A 15,846-nucleotide genomic window follows, 5' to 3' on the forward strand; every position below is an offset into this window, starting at 1 on the left:
CTCCCTGCTGACCCCGTATCCCTCCTGCCCCCAGAGCGGAGGGAAGACCTGGAGCTACTCCAAAGAAAAAGAACAGAGAGGAAAAGGCAGAAAGCAGATGGTAGAGCAGCGTGGGAACCGAGAAGCTTCCCTGGATCCCATTTCTCACTCTGCTGTATTGCCTAGGGGTTGCGGGGGAGCCTGAGAAGGGCCAGGCACCCAGGGCTTCACTTAGATTCAGGTGAAAGCCCACCCTGGCCTCCCCCAGCCTCTTCTCCCTGACGCGCTCTCATCCCTTGAGGGCATCTTCTTCCTTGCACGAAGCAAGGGGGTGGCAGAGCCCTGAGCTGGCCTCTGGGGACAGTGCTAAGGGAAGGGAGGCCCCCTGGAAGCATGTGTTCCAAGGGAAGACACAGGGGGCTTCTGGGACCCAAGCTTTCGTCAGGGAGGATCAGGAAAAGGGAAGCCTTGGAGGGTCATCCCAAGAAAGCTTCCTGGAAGAGGGGAATAGAAAGTAGCCTTGAAAAAGAGGTGAGACCTCCTGAGAGCTGATGTCTTCCAGCTTCTGGGGGGCCATCAAGCTCTTGCTAAGCCAGCGAAACCCCTGGAGGCACCCTGAGGACCTCAGGCCATGTTCCTTTAGCTTGATCCTTCGCAGGTCCTAGCACCAGCCTACCTTCCTGAATGTCTCTCCCAACTGGTCCCCTGCAGAAGCCTTTTGAAAACCAAATGGGCCCATTTGCTGGTCCTTGGGCATTTCTTGCCTCCAACATCTCACATGCAATCCACCCCTTTCTTGCTATTGCCTGGACTCCCAGGAAAACCTCTGTGAAGCCTTCCTTCCTGACAGGTGGGACTGGTCCCCCTTCCGTGTGGACTGAGCATCTCTCTGGCCAGACTTTTCAGTGCATCTCACCCAGTCTCCCTGCGGATGGAAGTAGGCTGAGCAGGGACAGGAGACATTACTTCCTGGGGTGGGGTGAGGGGCAGCCCACAGGAGAGTGAAGCAGGGGGCAGGACAGAAAGGGTGAGCCAGCCTGCGTGGCATTGGATGCTGGCTCATCCTGTCTCCTACCATGCTCATTTACTGAGCATCCCTCACCTGCTGGGCACCTGTCACAGGGTTAGAGTTGATGAGAACAACAGCTGGCTTCTTGTGGCTCACAGCTGGGGTAGACCTTAGCCAGAAAATCGCCATGAAGGAGGGAACGTGGGAAAGTATTTTATGCCAGGAGAGAATGGGACAGAAGATGTATGTCAGACTCGCCTAAAGAAATGACATTCCCTGACCCGGAGAGGGTCCACAGCTCTGGCCCGTGTTGGGGAGGGCCCCGGCCATGTGAAGACTGGTCCCCGCATACTTGGAGGGTGTGCCCTTTTGGGCTGGCCAATTGCTGGCCTTTCTGGCCATTCCTGCTGGAATGTCTCCCCACAGAAGCCCAAGCTACTCCTTAGGGGCCAGACCAGGGCAAAAAGGGGTTTCTAGCTGCTCTCACTTGTGTGGGGAGCCCTGCCATTCGTGGTACATACCAGCCTGGCAACACCCCATTTTCCCAGACCTCTGCCAGCCAGCTCCTCAGAGGCCCCTCAGAGGCCCAAGGTCCTGACCTCGCAAGGTCCACACACCCTCACTCCCAGGCTCCTGGCCACGCCCCTGGGCATTTCTGTTTGGTCCTATTGGTCACAACCCTGTGAGCTCGGGTAGTCGTTAACCCTTTCTTGCTGGGGCTCACAAGGGTACAGGGTTCAGGTCAGCAAGGGGGGTGGACACAGGAGCCAAACCAGGGCCAAGGGTCAGGGCGAGGGGGTTGGACCACAGGGAGTGTACTTAAGAGCCCACGGTGGTCCCTATGGGATGTGCCTCCACAGTATGCCAGCCTCCTCCAGCCACCTTGCCGGGGTCTTCAAGTGGTTGCTGTCCTGCGATGGGTCTTCTCCTACTTGGGGCTTGGTGAGGCTCAGCACCTGGCACTCTGCTTCCCTGTTACCAGGAGGGAGGCAGGACAGGGCTCTCTGGGGGCTGCTGAAGGAATGAGAAGGAATTAGCTGGGCAAGAGGGCCTCCAACAGGGACGAGAGGGCAGAGGCAGGTAACTGGGGACTTAAATGCCTGGGTCCTTAATATCCCCCACTCCATCCTCCAGCCCAGGTGTGCCTGGCCTCGCTGCTCCTTGCTCTTTAAGCTGAGCAGGGACACGCCGCCGAGGGCAGGAGGCCGACGATCTGCCTGGGTCCGCAGCTGGGCCATCTGGAGACATTTCCCACATTGTGTCCCTGTCTTGGTGAGGCCATCCAGGAGTGGTGTGCTGAGTGGGGGCAAGGCTTTGGAATAGACTCTTCTCTGGTTACCCCCCAAAGTCTAATCTCACGGTCAGAGTGGAGTATGTTGCCTCTGCCCCCAGCTGGTTAAAACCGCCGAACTGGATCCCTCTGGCAACTACCTCTTCAGCTTCCACCCTCACGTGGTCCTGGTCACCGGGGCCTTCAGCAACTTCTGCGCGGAGGCCACCGGCTTCTCCAGCCTCTTAACCTGGCCTCCGGCCACACCTCCTCATGTTGCCTTGTTGGTTCTACCTCCCTCTCTTCCCAGACTACATCATGTGTAGTGGTGAGAAGTGGGGAGATCCCCCAGTCCCTGCTGTGTCACCCCCCACATCCCTGGGGTGGGGGGGGTGGGAGCTCCTGGTCCCAGCTCTACCTTCCTGGCACCCTCCCCCCCCTTTTCTCAAAGACCCAGGCATCTGGGCCCCCTCTCCCCTCCCCCCAGCTTTGGTGCCCGCTGACAAGGCCAGCGGCTGCCTGTCTGTTGTTCCGGCCTGGGGGCGGCCAGGTGGCGGTCCTGGACTTGGGAGGGCCCCTGGAAGCGCTGGAAGCAAAAGCCGGCGAGCTGATTTTGTGGATCCGGAATCAGAAGGGCTTTGTCGCGTTGGCGCGGGAACAAGGGTGAGGAAGCCGCAGTGGCCGGGCGGGACGCTCGCGGGCTACCCTGGCGCGGAGGAGCGTGGCGCGCCGGCGAAACCCGGAGTCAGGCGCGCCTCGGCTCTCCCCCAGGGCCTCCCTGGTGCCCTGCTTTCTCTTTCGGGGCAACGAGCTCCTCCAGCAGTTCCCGAACCCTCCCGGCTCGCGGTTGCGGAGCGCGCGGGAGGCGCTGCAGCCGCTGCTGAGCGTGGCCCTGCCGCTGTTCCCAGGTCCCTTGGGCCTCCTCCTGCCTTTCCGCACGCCCGTGCACACCGTCGGCGAGCCCCGGCCTCTGCCCCCTCGGCTCCCCGCCGGCGCACCGGCTCCCGCGGAGCTCCGGCCCCGCGCGCTCCCGGCGCCAGGAGGTGAAGGTCCCTGCCTGCTGGCCACGCCTTGGCCGCGCCTCATCCCCTTTGGCAACCGGCCCGGCCCTGAACCCTGTCCCGGACGGTCGCGCGGCTGGGCGGGAAGGGCACGGGCTGGAGAGCCCAACCACCGCCCCTCTGGCGTCCCGTTCTGCCCACCGTGGGGGCCCCGATCCCGGTGCAGCGAAGCCCGCGGCCCAGCCGGGCGCAGGTGGACGCGCTGCACGCGCTCTCGCGCAGCTGTTCGAGCAGCGCGAGGCGCGCCACGGCCTCCCGGCCCACCCGCACCCCCTCCTCGCCTGGGCGCGCCGCCCCCGCCCTCCCGGTGCCCGCGGCGGCCGTGGGGGGGGGGGGATTAAACGTGGCAACGGAGCTGCGGTGTGTGCGTGTTTGTGCGGGGCCGTGCCTCCGGGTGATCCTGACCCTCCCGGAGACCTGCACCCAGATCCGGGGCGCGCAGCGGGGGCGTGCCCGGCCGCCCTGGAGATCCCACGGTCTCAGCGGAGCTTCTGGCCCCCGCCCGCGGCTGGGACCCGGTGGGCGGGCTCCCCGGCTCCTTCTGAGCCTCCTCCCCACATCGGTTCCCGGACGGCTGGCACACTCACTATATCCCTCACCTATTCCCTGCAGCCTCCCAGCTCCGCCCAGCGACCAGCCCAAACCGACCAACGCTTGCAGTTCAAAGATTATTCTGGGGACGTCTGGGGCTCCGGATCCACACACACGCGCAACACACCCGCAGTCCCGGGAGAGCCCAACCTTCTTCGTTTGTGCTCCGGGCCCTGGAGCCTCGCTGGCAGAGGGCAACGACTGGGACAGGAGTCTCCACAGCCCCGCCGCGACCCCACCATGGAATCCGTGCAGAAACAGTGGCCAAAAGTAGTGAGCGCCTACCAATACGTGCTCACTTTCCTCTTCATGGGTGAGAGGCCTGGTGCCCTGGGGTCCCCAAAGGGAGCAGGGACCTGGGGGAGAAAGGCTGGGGCCCCATTTGCCTGTGTGCCTAAGGGCAAAGGGACCAGGAGAGGGCCAGAGTTCAGGCTGGGAGATGGCTGGGTACACACCAGCCATCTGTGAGGGGGGAGGAGAGAGCCGCTGCATGGAATGACCCATCTTCCAAAGCTAATGCACTCTTCTTTGTCATCTTTCCCACAGGCCCTTTCTTCTCCCTTCTTGTCCTCTTCCTCCTCTTCACGTCATTCTGGTCCGTCTCTGTTCTCTACTTGGTGTGGTTCCTCCTGGACTGGGACACGCCTAACCAAGGTGAGTGCTGCTGGGCATGTGCCCAAGGAGCGGAGATGGTGGCCAGGTGCCTCCAGAAATTCTTCAAAGCATCTCTCTGCCCCAAGGTGGAAGGCGCTTTGAGTGGACCAGGAACTGGGCCGTGTGGAAACACGCCAGGGATTATTATCCTATCAAGGTGACAGGTTACCCTCCACAGAGACAGTCTTCCTCCTCCCTCTCCTCAACCCCCACCCCCACCCCTACTCACCCCTGCCTATGCACCCTGGGCTCCCTAAACTCAGACAGTGGGGCATGGGGCAGGGGCTGCCGAGTGGTGTTCCAGAGTAGGCTCTCTGTGCTGCGCACTCCATTCAAGGACCTTGAACTCTGAAGTCGGTTAGGGTGGAGGGCAACTCTTTTCAGCTGGTGTCCTGCCTTCCACGCCTCTTTCCCCTCATCCTACCTAATCCCCTCTGCCCCAAGCTGGTGAAAACAGCCGAGCTGCCCCCTGACCGGAACTATGTGCTGGGTGGCCACCCACATGGGATCATGTGCATCGGAACCTTCTGCAATTTCTCCACCGAGGCCAACAACTTCTCCAAGCAGTTCCCGGGGATTCAGGTCTCATCGGCGGCGCTGGCCTCCCTCTTCCACTTCCCAATCTATCGTGACTACATCATGTCCTATGGTGAGCCTCGAGCTGAGTGGGATGAGGCACCTGTTCCCTCCGCCCACCCTTGACTGCCTCCCACGCACCTCCCACAGGGACCTGGCCTAAACATTGGCCTGGCTCACAGTGGGCATCAGTGAATAGCTCTGGTTGCAGCAAATGTCCTGCATCCTTGCTGGGAGAGGCACTGTAGGTCACACCGACACGGGCGTGGGGATGGCAGGTTTGGAGGGAATGGGGTGTGGGGCTCACTAAAGGGTGGGTGAGGGGCTAGGCAGCCCAGAAGGGCGTGGTGACCGTTCCCCACCTCCTCACACACGCAGGAATATGTTCTGTGAACCGGTGGAGCCTGGACTTTGTTCTGTCACAGCGCCGGCTCGGGCAGGCTGTAATCATCATGGTTGGGGGTGCCCAGGAGTCCCTGTATGCCATCCCAGGAAAGCACTGCCTCATTCTCCGGAATCGCAAAGGCTTCGTGCGCCTGGCACTGAGGCATGGGTGAGTGGGGTGCAGGTGCCCAGCCCGGGGCTGCTGTTGATGGTCAGAACTTCAAATTGTGTCTGCGGCTCTACACTCTTTTGTCCCTACCCATCCAGGTCCCTGTAGCCGGGCCTCTGTGTCCCCAGAGCCCACACTGTGCTCCCCGGTGCATGTCAACACTTGAGCACTTTCTCTGTGCCAAGCACCGTGCCCACTTTTGCCAGGCTTCTGCCCTCTCTGAAAGAGCAGGATCATAGTGCAAGTAGCAGGACCTTGGGCTCAGGAGTCCTGGATTCAAAGCCCTTTCTGACACTACCTCAAAGGCGAGACCTTGGACATGTTTCTGTGAGATAGGACTAATACTTACCTTGCTACAATGCTGTAGTTGCAGAGACTTGATGAGAAAATGTATACAGTTGACCCTTGAACAACATGGGTTTGAACTGCAACAGGTCCCTTATACACGGATTTTTTTTACAATATAGTACTGTAAATGTATTTTCTCTTCCTGATGATTTTCCTTTTTTTAAGATTTGATTCATTTATTTATTTGAGAGAGAAAGTACATGCGTGAGTGGAGGGAGGAGCAGAGGGAGAGGCAGAGAACCTCAAGCGGACTCCACACTGAGTGCAGAGTCCAACTTGGGTTTCGGTTCCACAACCCTGAGATCATGACCTGAGCTGAAACCAAGAGTTAGCCGCTCAGCCAACTGAGCCACCCTGGCACCCCCTGATGATTTTTTTTTTTTTTTTAGATTTTATTTATTTGAAAGAGAGAGAGAGCGGGAGAAAGAGCATGAGTTGGGGGAGGGGCAGAGGGAGAGAGAATCTTAAGCAGGCACCCTGCTGAGTGCAGAGCCTGACACGGGGCTGGATCCCAGGACCCTGGGATCATGACCTGAGCTGAAGGCAGACGCTTAACGGACTGAGCCACCCAGGCGCCCCTAGCTTACTTTATTATAAGAATACTGTATATAGTACATATACAAAATATTTGTTAATTGACTGTTATTGGCCATGCTATTAGTAGTTAAGTTTTGGGGGAGTGTTAAGTTATATGAGGATTTTTGGGGTGGGGGTCAGTGCCCCTTACCCCATGTTGTTCAAGGGTCAAGTAGGGAGGGATTTGCGGCTCTGTCTTGGGATGCTCTGAAAGCCACTGGCCTGACCACCCTTCTTTTCTCTCCTTGTCCCTTCCCAGGGCCTCCCTAGTACCTGTGTACTCCTTTGGGGAGAACGATGTCTTTAATTTTAAGGTTTTTGCCACAAACTCCTGGCAGTATATGTGCCAGATCACCTTCAAGAAAATCATGGGCTTTGTTCCTTGCATCTTCTGGGGCCACGGGCTCTTCTCGGCCAACTCCTGGGGCCTGGTGCCCTTCGCCAGGCCCATCACCACTGTGGGTGAGTACCCATCTCCAGGCAAGAAAGCTGCTGTCGGCTGTGTGGGCAACAGAGCTCCCCCGCCAACCTCTGTCTCTCCTCTTCCTGCAGTGGGCCGCCCCATCCCAGTGCCCCAGCGCCTGGACCCCACTGAGGAGGAAGTTGACCACTATCACATGCTCTATTTGGAGGCTCTGGAGCAACTCTTCGAGGACCACAAGGAAAGCTGCGGTGTTCCAGCTTCTACTCACCTCACCTTTATCTAGCCCTTGCCGTCCCCCCCCACCCCGCCCCCAGCCCTGAGCCCCTCAGCCCAGGGCACCGAGACCCCCCACCTACTGCCTCTCTGTACTGCTCCTTCTCTCCCACCACTATGTTGTAGAATCTGATGCCTGCAGAGCTTGCACCCTGGCTCTGGGGGTAAGGGGGCCCAGGCATGATCCACCCTCATTCTCCTGTACTGCGAAGCTGCTGCTTTGGATTGGGGATCGGAATTCCCCTCCCAGCAAGCCTTAATTCTGCTGCATGACCTTGCGTACATCTCTTTCCTTTGCTGATCCCTTTCTCCCTCTGTGAATGAAGGTGTCTGCTTCCCCAAGAGATGTAGGGCCTTGGGATTAAGTTGGGGCGGGCGGCTCTAGGGAGGGGTTCGCTTTGCAGGGTGAGCTGGAGAAGATAGGATGGATGGTGGAATAGTCAGCCTGAGCAAAAGCTGAGCTTGGTTAAGGGTTCCTGGCCATATGGGAAGTGGAGTGATCTCCGATGGTAGACAAGGTAGCGTTGGTCCATAGCTTGTTACTGCACCCCTCTCCATCCTTTATGTTTCCTTGTGGCTGGGAGATGAATGAAACAGGGACCTGTTTGATCAGCACGAAGCCCAGCTGCTAGCCCAGTGTTAGGTCAACATTAACCCAGTCGCTCAGTAAGCACAGGACTCTTGTGATGATCAAAGAATTAAGATGTAAGGGCTTAGAACGGAGATTGGCAAAATATCATCATTCCTCATCACAGACAAGGTGTCAGTCCAAGGAGAGGGTAAGACCGGACAGTCTAAGGGTCCTCATGTGGTCATAGCATTCCCTGACAACATCAGTCCTGTTTGCTGACTGGCTTTGCGTCTGTATCCAGGACTTCAGAAAAACTTGCTGAAATGTAATTGGAATGCAACTGTATTAGTCTCCCACTGTCCTATAAAACACATTCAGTAGAAGAATTTTGTTGTTGTTGTTGTTCCTGGAGGAAAATCTGAGCAGCCCCGGGACTTATCTGGGTCACAGGTGGTAATTTCTTCATTCACCTTAAGTTGGTACATAGACATGTAGCGTGAGTAGTAATCCACACTTGGATCTTCATCCAAGGGTAGGAACCTTCCATCTCCAGCAAGGGCAGCAAGTGGGATACCTGCTTGACCAGAAGGGGCAGCTGGGGAAGGTGGAGTAGAAAGGGGATGGAGCTGACCTCTTTCTTCCCCCACCTCCTCCTCCCTTTCTAGCCTCTGTTACTGAACCCTAGGGACTGGAGTATGGGGCAGAGGAGGAGAAAGAGGATCCCAAACATTCTTGACGACATTGTCCTAGGATAGCTTCATATTCTCTGGGCCTCCAGACCTTCCAAGCTGATTCCTTTGCCTCGGGGCGGGGGGGGGGCTCTCCTGGGTTCTTCAGAGTATTCTCTTTTAGATTCCTCTGCCTCATCATCTGTCCCTGGTTTTGGGCCCATGGCACTCGACATAGGATTTCTCCTTAGGAATCCCATTGCTTTTCTAGGCTGGGAAGTAGAAAGAGGGATGGAAAATAAACAGCTCCAGGTTGGAACATGCTTAGCTTGGATACCATTAGAATATAGGCTGGGCTCAATGCAGCCACTTGTCCTTCCTTCTTTCCTGAATGGGAACATCCAGTCAGCTACCATCTAGCCATTAGACTTCTCTGGTGGACACGTCCCCCAAACCCTGGGGCATGCTGACCTCTTTGAGTCTTGCAACCTTTGTCACTGATCCTGTGGAGAAAAGCCTTGCCCTCCAGGGTAAGGCTCGCAGAGCTCAGAAGTCCTTCCCCCACACCTCTCTCCTTCTTGTCCAAATTCCAATCTTTGTCATGGGTCGGGGACTCAAGAGTATCTTCTCAATCATTTACTTGGAATATGTGGTCTTGCTTGGTGCATATTGTCTGGTCTGGTCACCTCTGGAATGCATCGCCTACTTGTTGGAACTTCGTGCCCCAAACTGTTTTTCTCTGGATTCTATCCCAGAGGGACAAAGGCATCAACTTCTAGTGAGAACCTGCCACCAAGAGCTGGTGGTATGAGGATTAGATCGCTGTGGGCCTTCCTCCAAGAACCCCCCTGCCCTTCTCCCCTGTGAGTGGTAGATGCCTATCTCTGGGGAGGGGAGGTTGGGCTGGGTGGTAGGTGAGGAGTGGGACCTTTGAGGACTGGGGGAGAGGGAGGAGAGGACTTCACTCCCCATCAGTCATTTCTCCTGTCTGAAATCCAAGACCAATAGAGTCAGGGGATGGGAGGGATTGGCCTGAGGCTGGAGAGAAACAGGAGAGGCCAAGAAGCACAGTAAGGACTGGGTTGGCCCTAGAGTAAAAAGGAGTAAAGTGCTCCCAGTACTTGTGAAAACAACTGGGCAAGTTTCTCAAGAAAGTGATCATGTCTGATCCCGGTGGAGAGAGGGAGAATTGAGAGGGAACATTATGTTTCATGTGGAGACATCTGGGTGAGAGGAGATGTCACAACACAAACCAGAAAGGTACAGGAAGTTCAAGATCAGGCTTCTGTCTCTGGGAGAGAGACTGGGTGCCCATATCCATATGTGTGTTTTGGGGGTGGGGTGCAGCAAGCAGAATGTGTCATCAGTGCTGAGGGCTTGGCAAGACTATGCAGGGCAGAGGGAGTTGGAAATGACACCCCTGGGGCGCCTGGGTGGCTCAGGTCATGATCCCGGCGTCCTGGGATTGAGCCCTGCATGGGGCTCCCTGCTCAGCAGGGAGTCTGCTTCTCCCTCTGCCTCTGCCCCTCCCCCTGCTTGTGCTCTCTCTCTCTCAAATAAATAAAATCTTTTAAAAAAGAAAAGAAGGTGACACCCCTGGACAATGACAATTGTCCCCTGCTGGATTGAGATACCAGGTGAGACACTCAGAATGGCTCTTTGCACATCAGTCCCCTGTTTCCCAGAAGCCGCTCCTCAGCAATCAGAGAGGTCTTGCCTCTTCTCTCCCATCCAACCCCTTCTCCTGCTGTCAAGATGCTCTTTGAAAAACACTGCTTTCTTCATGTAATTCTCCCTGCTGGATCCTCACTGTCACTGGATTCTCGTTGTTAGAAGGTGTGAAATCCTCAGCCCTGCATTCGAGGTAGCTTTCAAACAGAGCCCAGCCCGGCTTCCCAGCCATCCCTGACTCGGCCCTCCTTCCTAAGTCGAGAATGGATGGAACTCCTACCAAGGAGTCACAGCTCAGCTCCCAGGGCTCAGCCCTCACTATGTGCGGACCTTCAGGTTCACGCACTGCCTCTAATCCTCCCATCTACACCACAGTGTCCCCGCTGAGCTCGAAATGAGGTATGCATGGAAGGGCTTAGCGTGGCACCTGGCAGGGTGCTCAGCAAACATTAGTTATTGTCACTCTTATCTCGCCCACCTCTTTCCACACAATCTTTTCCTAGCCATGGCCACATCCCAAGCCTTACACTATGGGATCCGCATTATGTGCACCATCACATTATGTGGACTGGTGTTCTGTTACCCCAAACATATGGCTCATCCACGATCTTTTTTTTTTTCTGAAGATTTTATTTATTTGACAGAGAGAGAGATAGCGAGAGCAGGAACACAAGCAGGGGGAGTGGGAGAGGGAGAAGCAGGCTTCCCGCGGAGCAGGGAGCCCGATGCGGGGCTCGATCCCAGGACCCCGGGATCATGACCTGAGCCGAAGGCAGACGCTTAACGACGGAGCCACCCAGGCGCCCTCATCCACGATCTTTTATCTCATATTATTAAATGCGGATGTTAAGGGCGGGAAGTGTGTCTTGTTTGTTTTTGCATTTTGACCGTGTTCTGGTGATGGCCATGCACCAGGCATGAACAAATGAAGCGTGTCCAAGAGACCTGTGCAGAGGGAACCAGCTGCGTCATTTGTAGATTGTGCCCAGCACCAGGAAGCCCAGCTGGGGGAGGGGGGCAGGGGTGCATGGGAATTCCCTTCACAGAGCCAGAAGCCGGGGGGGGGGGGGTTGCATCCATTGTGGGAAGAGAGGAAGATATACTAGTTTCCTAACAAAGCACCACTCACTTGGTGATTTGGTTTTTTTCTAGATTTTATTTATTTATTTGACAGAGACAGAGAGAGTGAGCACAGGTGGGGGGTGGGGGGTGGGGGGGGTGGCAGGCAGAGGGAGAGGGAGAAGTAGGCACCCTGCACAGCAAGGAGCCTGATGTGGGACTCGATTCCAGGACCCTGAGATCATGACCTGAACCAAAGGCAGACATTTAACCGACTGAGCCACGCAGGCGCCCCGCACTTGGTGATTTAAAACAACAAAAATTGTCTCACAATTCTGGAGACCAGAATCGAGTGTCAGCAGGGTCTGTTCCCTCTGAAACCTGTAGAAGGGAAACCCTCCCTCCCTTCTTCCAGCCCTGGGTGGTGCCATCAATCCTTGGCCCACACCTATGTCACCCAGTCTCTGTCTCTGCTGTCACATGGCCTTCTCCCTCTGTGTCTCATCCAAATCTCCCTCTCCTTATAGAACGCCAGTTCTAGATTCGATTAGGGCCCACCCTTATTCAGTATGACCTCATCTTAATTTGATTATGTCTGCAAATAACCCATCTTCAAATAAGGTCTCTTTTGCGGGTACTAAGGGTTAGGACTTCAATATATCTTTTTGAGGTGGGGAGGGGGGCAACAATTCAGCCCTCAACAGCTGCCTTTAAAAATTCACACGGAAGTCCTCTGCTTATGCCTGGGGTCTGCACAACCCCCCAGAGATGGTCTTTTGTGCAAATTATGTTGGGTGGTGGTGAGCATTCACTACGGGATCTTTTCTTGGGGAAGTGTGCGTGGCAGGTGCATAGATACAAGAACATGGATCACTAGACCTTCCTGAAGTGTCTATTGTATTTTCAAGAGGTCTGGGGCCCACAGTACAAAACCGTTAATGAACTTCCCAGTGTCACTCCTTTTCCAATGTAGCCGAATGATAAACCCCAACACTGTGATTTCTCCTCCTGATCTGGAAGAGTCTAACTTATAAATATATGAACTGAGGAAACCTTATGAGTAACTTGATGCCTCCTCTGGCTTTTTCCTTCCCTGTCATCCTCCATGTGGCCACCAGAGGGCTGTCTCTACTCACAAGGCAAAAGTGTCACTCCTGCTTAAAACCTTCCCCCGCTGCCCACAAGATGGGTACAACCCAGAACTACTTCTTCTTGTGAAGCAGGCTGTTGCTCTGGGCTTTGCTCAGGCTGTCCCCTCCCCCTTGGCGAGACCTTGCCTTTCTTTATCCTTCTGGAGGGGATTTTTTTTTTTTTAAGATTTTATTTTTAAGTAATCTCTATACCCAACGTGGGTCTCGAACTCATAATCCTGACATCAAGAGTCTCAAGCTCTAAGGACTGATCCAGACCGGCGCTCCTGGAGGGGAATTTTTAATACCCAGTTAAGGTGGCATTTCTAGGACACCTCCCTTAACCTATCAGCCTGCCAGGTTGGTTCAGGGCATCCCACCTCTGCATCCCTAAGAGCTCCATCACAACCCTTCTGTGTCACTGTGATGCACCAGTTTATCCAAAAAGTTGGATAACTTGAGCATCTGGAAGGGACGGTAACTGTATCATATTAAACATGCTTAAAACCCATGAGTTCATAGTGGTTCTAAAAATAATAATTGATCACCATTGAAAGTTGTTGAGGCATCAACTTTTTATTTTGAAGACCAACAAATAAAAGGAAAAATTTTAAAGCATTTAAATGTCCATGGAGCCGGACGTGGGGCTCGATCTCACGACCCTGAGATCATGACCTGAGCTGAAATCAGGAGTCGGTTGCTTAAGAGACTGAGCCACCCAGGCGCCCCCAGACATTTATTTCTCATGGGTCTGGAGGCTACAAGTCCATGATCAAGGTGCTGGTAGATTCAGTTTCTGGTGAGAGCTCTCTTCCTGGCCTGTAGACAGCCACCTTCTTTCTGCCTCCTCACAAGGCCTTTTTCTGCAAATTTGAGGGTAGAGAAGGATCTCTGGTGTCTCTTCCTCTTATAATCCTATTGGATTTGGGCCCCACCTTTATGATCTCAGTTAGCATTGCTCACCTGTGTAAAGGCCCCTATCTCTGGGCGCCTGGGTGGCTCAGTCGTTAAGCGTCTGCCTTCGGCTCAGGTCATGATCCCAGGGTCCTGGGATCGAGCCCCTCATCGGGCTCCCTGCTCGGCGGGAAGGCTGCTTCTCCCTCTCCCACTCCCCCTGCTTGTGTTCCCTCTCTCACTCTGTCTCTCTCTGTCAAATAAATAAATAAATAAATAAATAAATAAATAAATAAAATCTTTAAAAAAATTTTTTTTAAAGGCCCCTGTCTCCAAATACAGTCACACCTTCAACATTTGAATTGGGGGGTGGGCACAATTCCATCCCTATCACCGTGATGAAGATTTACTGAAATACCAGAAATGATATGAGGTCTGAAACTTGTTTCAAAATATCGGCGTGCTTGCGGTGTCCAACGATATCAGCTCTGAGCTGGTAATTGTTGAAGCTGATGATAGGCTAGTGAGGCTTCATTATACTGTTCTATTTTTGGGGTGTGTTAGATAGTCTCTAGAATAAGAGTGGTGGGGTTTTTTTGATGGCTAGCTCAACTGAGCTCTTCGAGAGCAGAAATGGACCCATCAAAGCGACGTTAATGTTTGCAAATAAATGACAGACATTACAACCAATGTTGGTTCATGTGGACCGGAGAGAGGAACCTGGTGATGGGTGGGGAGAGAAGATGTGGAATTTCAGGGACTTCTAGGCACAAGCCTTCATACTGAACCTTTAGAAATGCAGCATGAGGCTGGGTTGTGCATTGGCTTGGGGTCAAGATACCAGGAGTCTGGTTTTACCTCTACCCAGTGGGTGACCTTTGATAAATGATCAAAGGTGGTTTCACCTTCCCCCACCCTAGAACTAAGTTGAAGTCATTCCTTCTTTCATAATATACTTATTAAGCACTTACTGTGTGCCAAGACCTGAATGAAGTACCAGAGGTATAAAGATAGCTTTAACAACAGGGCGCCTGGGTGGCTCAGTTGGTTAAGCGTCTGCCTTAACCCAAAACCCAAAAATCTGGAGGAGGAAGTCCTGGTCATCAGAATCCCAGGATGCGGAGGTGTTCAGAGGCCAGGGAAGAAGATCCAAGGTGGTCTGTTGAAGGGGAGCCGTGAAAGACGATGATGGGGATAGGGAGGGCCCTGCAGCTGAGGATGGGCCCAAATAAAAGGACAGGGAGTGATGATACTACCCAACTGACAGTAAGGCACACCCGTCCAGAGAGAAGACACACAATAGGCACTTCCAAATATAAAAGACCCAAATAAACAAGCCCAGCATGAGGGTCAAAGCCAGTATGGATCCCAAAGTCCGAGACAGTGTTTACCAAATTCAGAGCAACTAAGGGAAATCTCCAGCATTAACAGCACTGACGTTTATTTCGTGCTTTGCTGTTTGCAAAGCATTTTCACAAAGTACATCTGACCTTTGAGGGGTGAGTGGGCAGTGGGGTCTGCATTTGCAGCCAGAGGCCCTCATAGTGTCCCTTGCCAGCTATGGGATCTAGCCCACATTGTGGGACTTCTCAGAACCCACTTTCTTCATTTGTAAAGTGACTAAACAGCCTCACCCATCCTACAGTGTTGTGAAAATTAAACCGAAGTGCTGTGCAAACATTCTGGGTGGTTCTGTGGCTCACCACCAGAAGGGGGTGGGGGTGGGGGACCTGGAACCCAGACATGTGAAGCTAGGACTCTCATGTCTCTACCAGCAAGCAGATCACTCCACTCTTCCATCCCCACCGGTCTTAACCTGGGCGGATTTTAAAGCCCAGTAGCACAAGGTGATGGCCCCCCTCCCTGCATCCTCAAAGCACTTAAGGATGTTGAAAGCCTCTTGTTCTCTCTTGCCCAGGAGGGGTAGCCAGAAGATTAGTCATCTTCCAACCTCTTACCACCACCACCCCCTGATCTCCCAGGGGAGTTGGGACAGAAGCAGTCTGAGTGTGGTGATTCTGGAACCACATGGTTTTTGATTGGACCAATGAGTGGCGACTTCTTCATTCTGCATGACTGGGACATGAAGTGTTAGCAACTTCTTCATTCTGCATGACTGGGACATGAAGTGTTAGCAACTTCGGGAAACTTTCTATTCTCATTGGCTGAGGGAACAGAAGTGGTGAACGTTGGACCAATCCCAGAATTTCTGGTGGCAGAAGGCGAGGCTTCTAGCGAAAAGGGAGGGATTAGAGCATGGTTGCATCTCCCTCCTGCCACTCCTGACTTTGTCCTCCAACACCTATAACTTTTTGAGGAGCTATCCCACAATTGAGCATATCCCACCTTAACTGCAGCTTTGTGAGATGTGCAGTGTGTTAGCAGTTTTAAAAATCAGAAATAGGGGGAAGTCCTATTAAGAAAAAAAAAAAAAAAGGAAGAGGGATCCCTGGCTGGCTCAGTCGGTGGAGCATGCAACTCTTGATCTGGGGGTTGTGAGTTCAAGCCCCACATTGGGTGTGGAGATTACATAAATAAA

At 54.1% G+C, this 15,846-nt stretch overlaps 1 protein-coding gene across 2 annotated transcripts; it reads left to right on the forward strand.

Moving 5' to 3' along the window:
* The first annotated feature begins 104 nt into the window (after nt 1–104).
* On the forward strand, nt 105–11,207 carry MOGAT3 (monoacylglycerol O-acyltransferase 3). Of its 2 annotated transcripts, none has more exons than XM_045875631.3 (8): nt 105–2,921; nt 3,932–4,223; nt 4,457–4,564; nt 4,651–4,721; nt 5,009–5,213; nt 5,519–5,693; nt 6,877–7,079; nt 7,170–11,207. In XM_045875631.3, exons 1-8 carry the CDS (start codon nt 2,532–2,534, stop codon nt 7,322–7,324), a joined length of 1,599 nt encoding a protein of 532 aa, XP_045731587.2. In that variant the 5' UTR covers nt 105–2,531; the 3' UTR covers nt 7,325–11,207. The 2 variants fall into 2 exon arrangements, with proteins under 2 accessions (XP_045731587.2, XP_054363643.1); XM_054507668.2 differs by lacking the exon at nt 105–2,921 and adding an exon at nt 3,005–3,301.
* The last annotated feature ends 4,639 nt before the right edge of the window (nt 11,208–15,846 follow it).

This window comes from Mirounga angustirostris, unplaced genomic scaffold (genome assembly GCF_029215605.1).
Source record: "Mirounga angustirostris isolate CCGP_5_RB_7025 unplaced genomic scaffold, mMirAng1.0.hap1 SCAF_5, whole genome shotgun sequence".
In the NCBI taxonomy this organism is placed as follows: Eukaryota; Metazoa; Chordata; class Mammalia; order Carnivora; family Phocidae; genus Mirounga; species Mirounga angustirostris.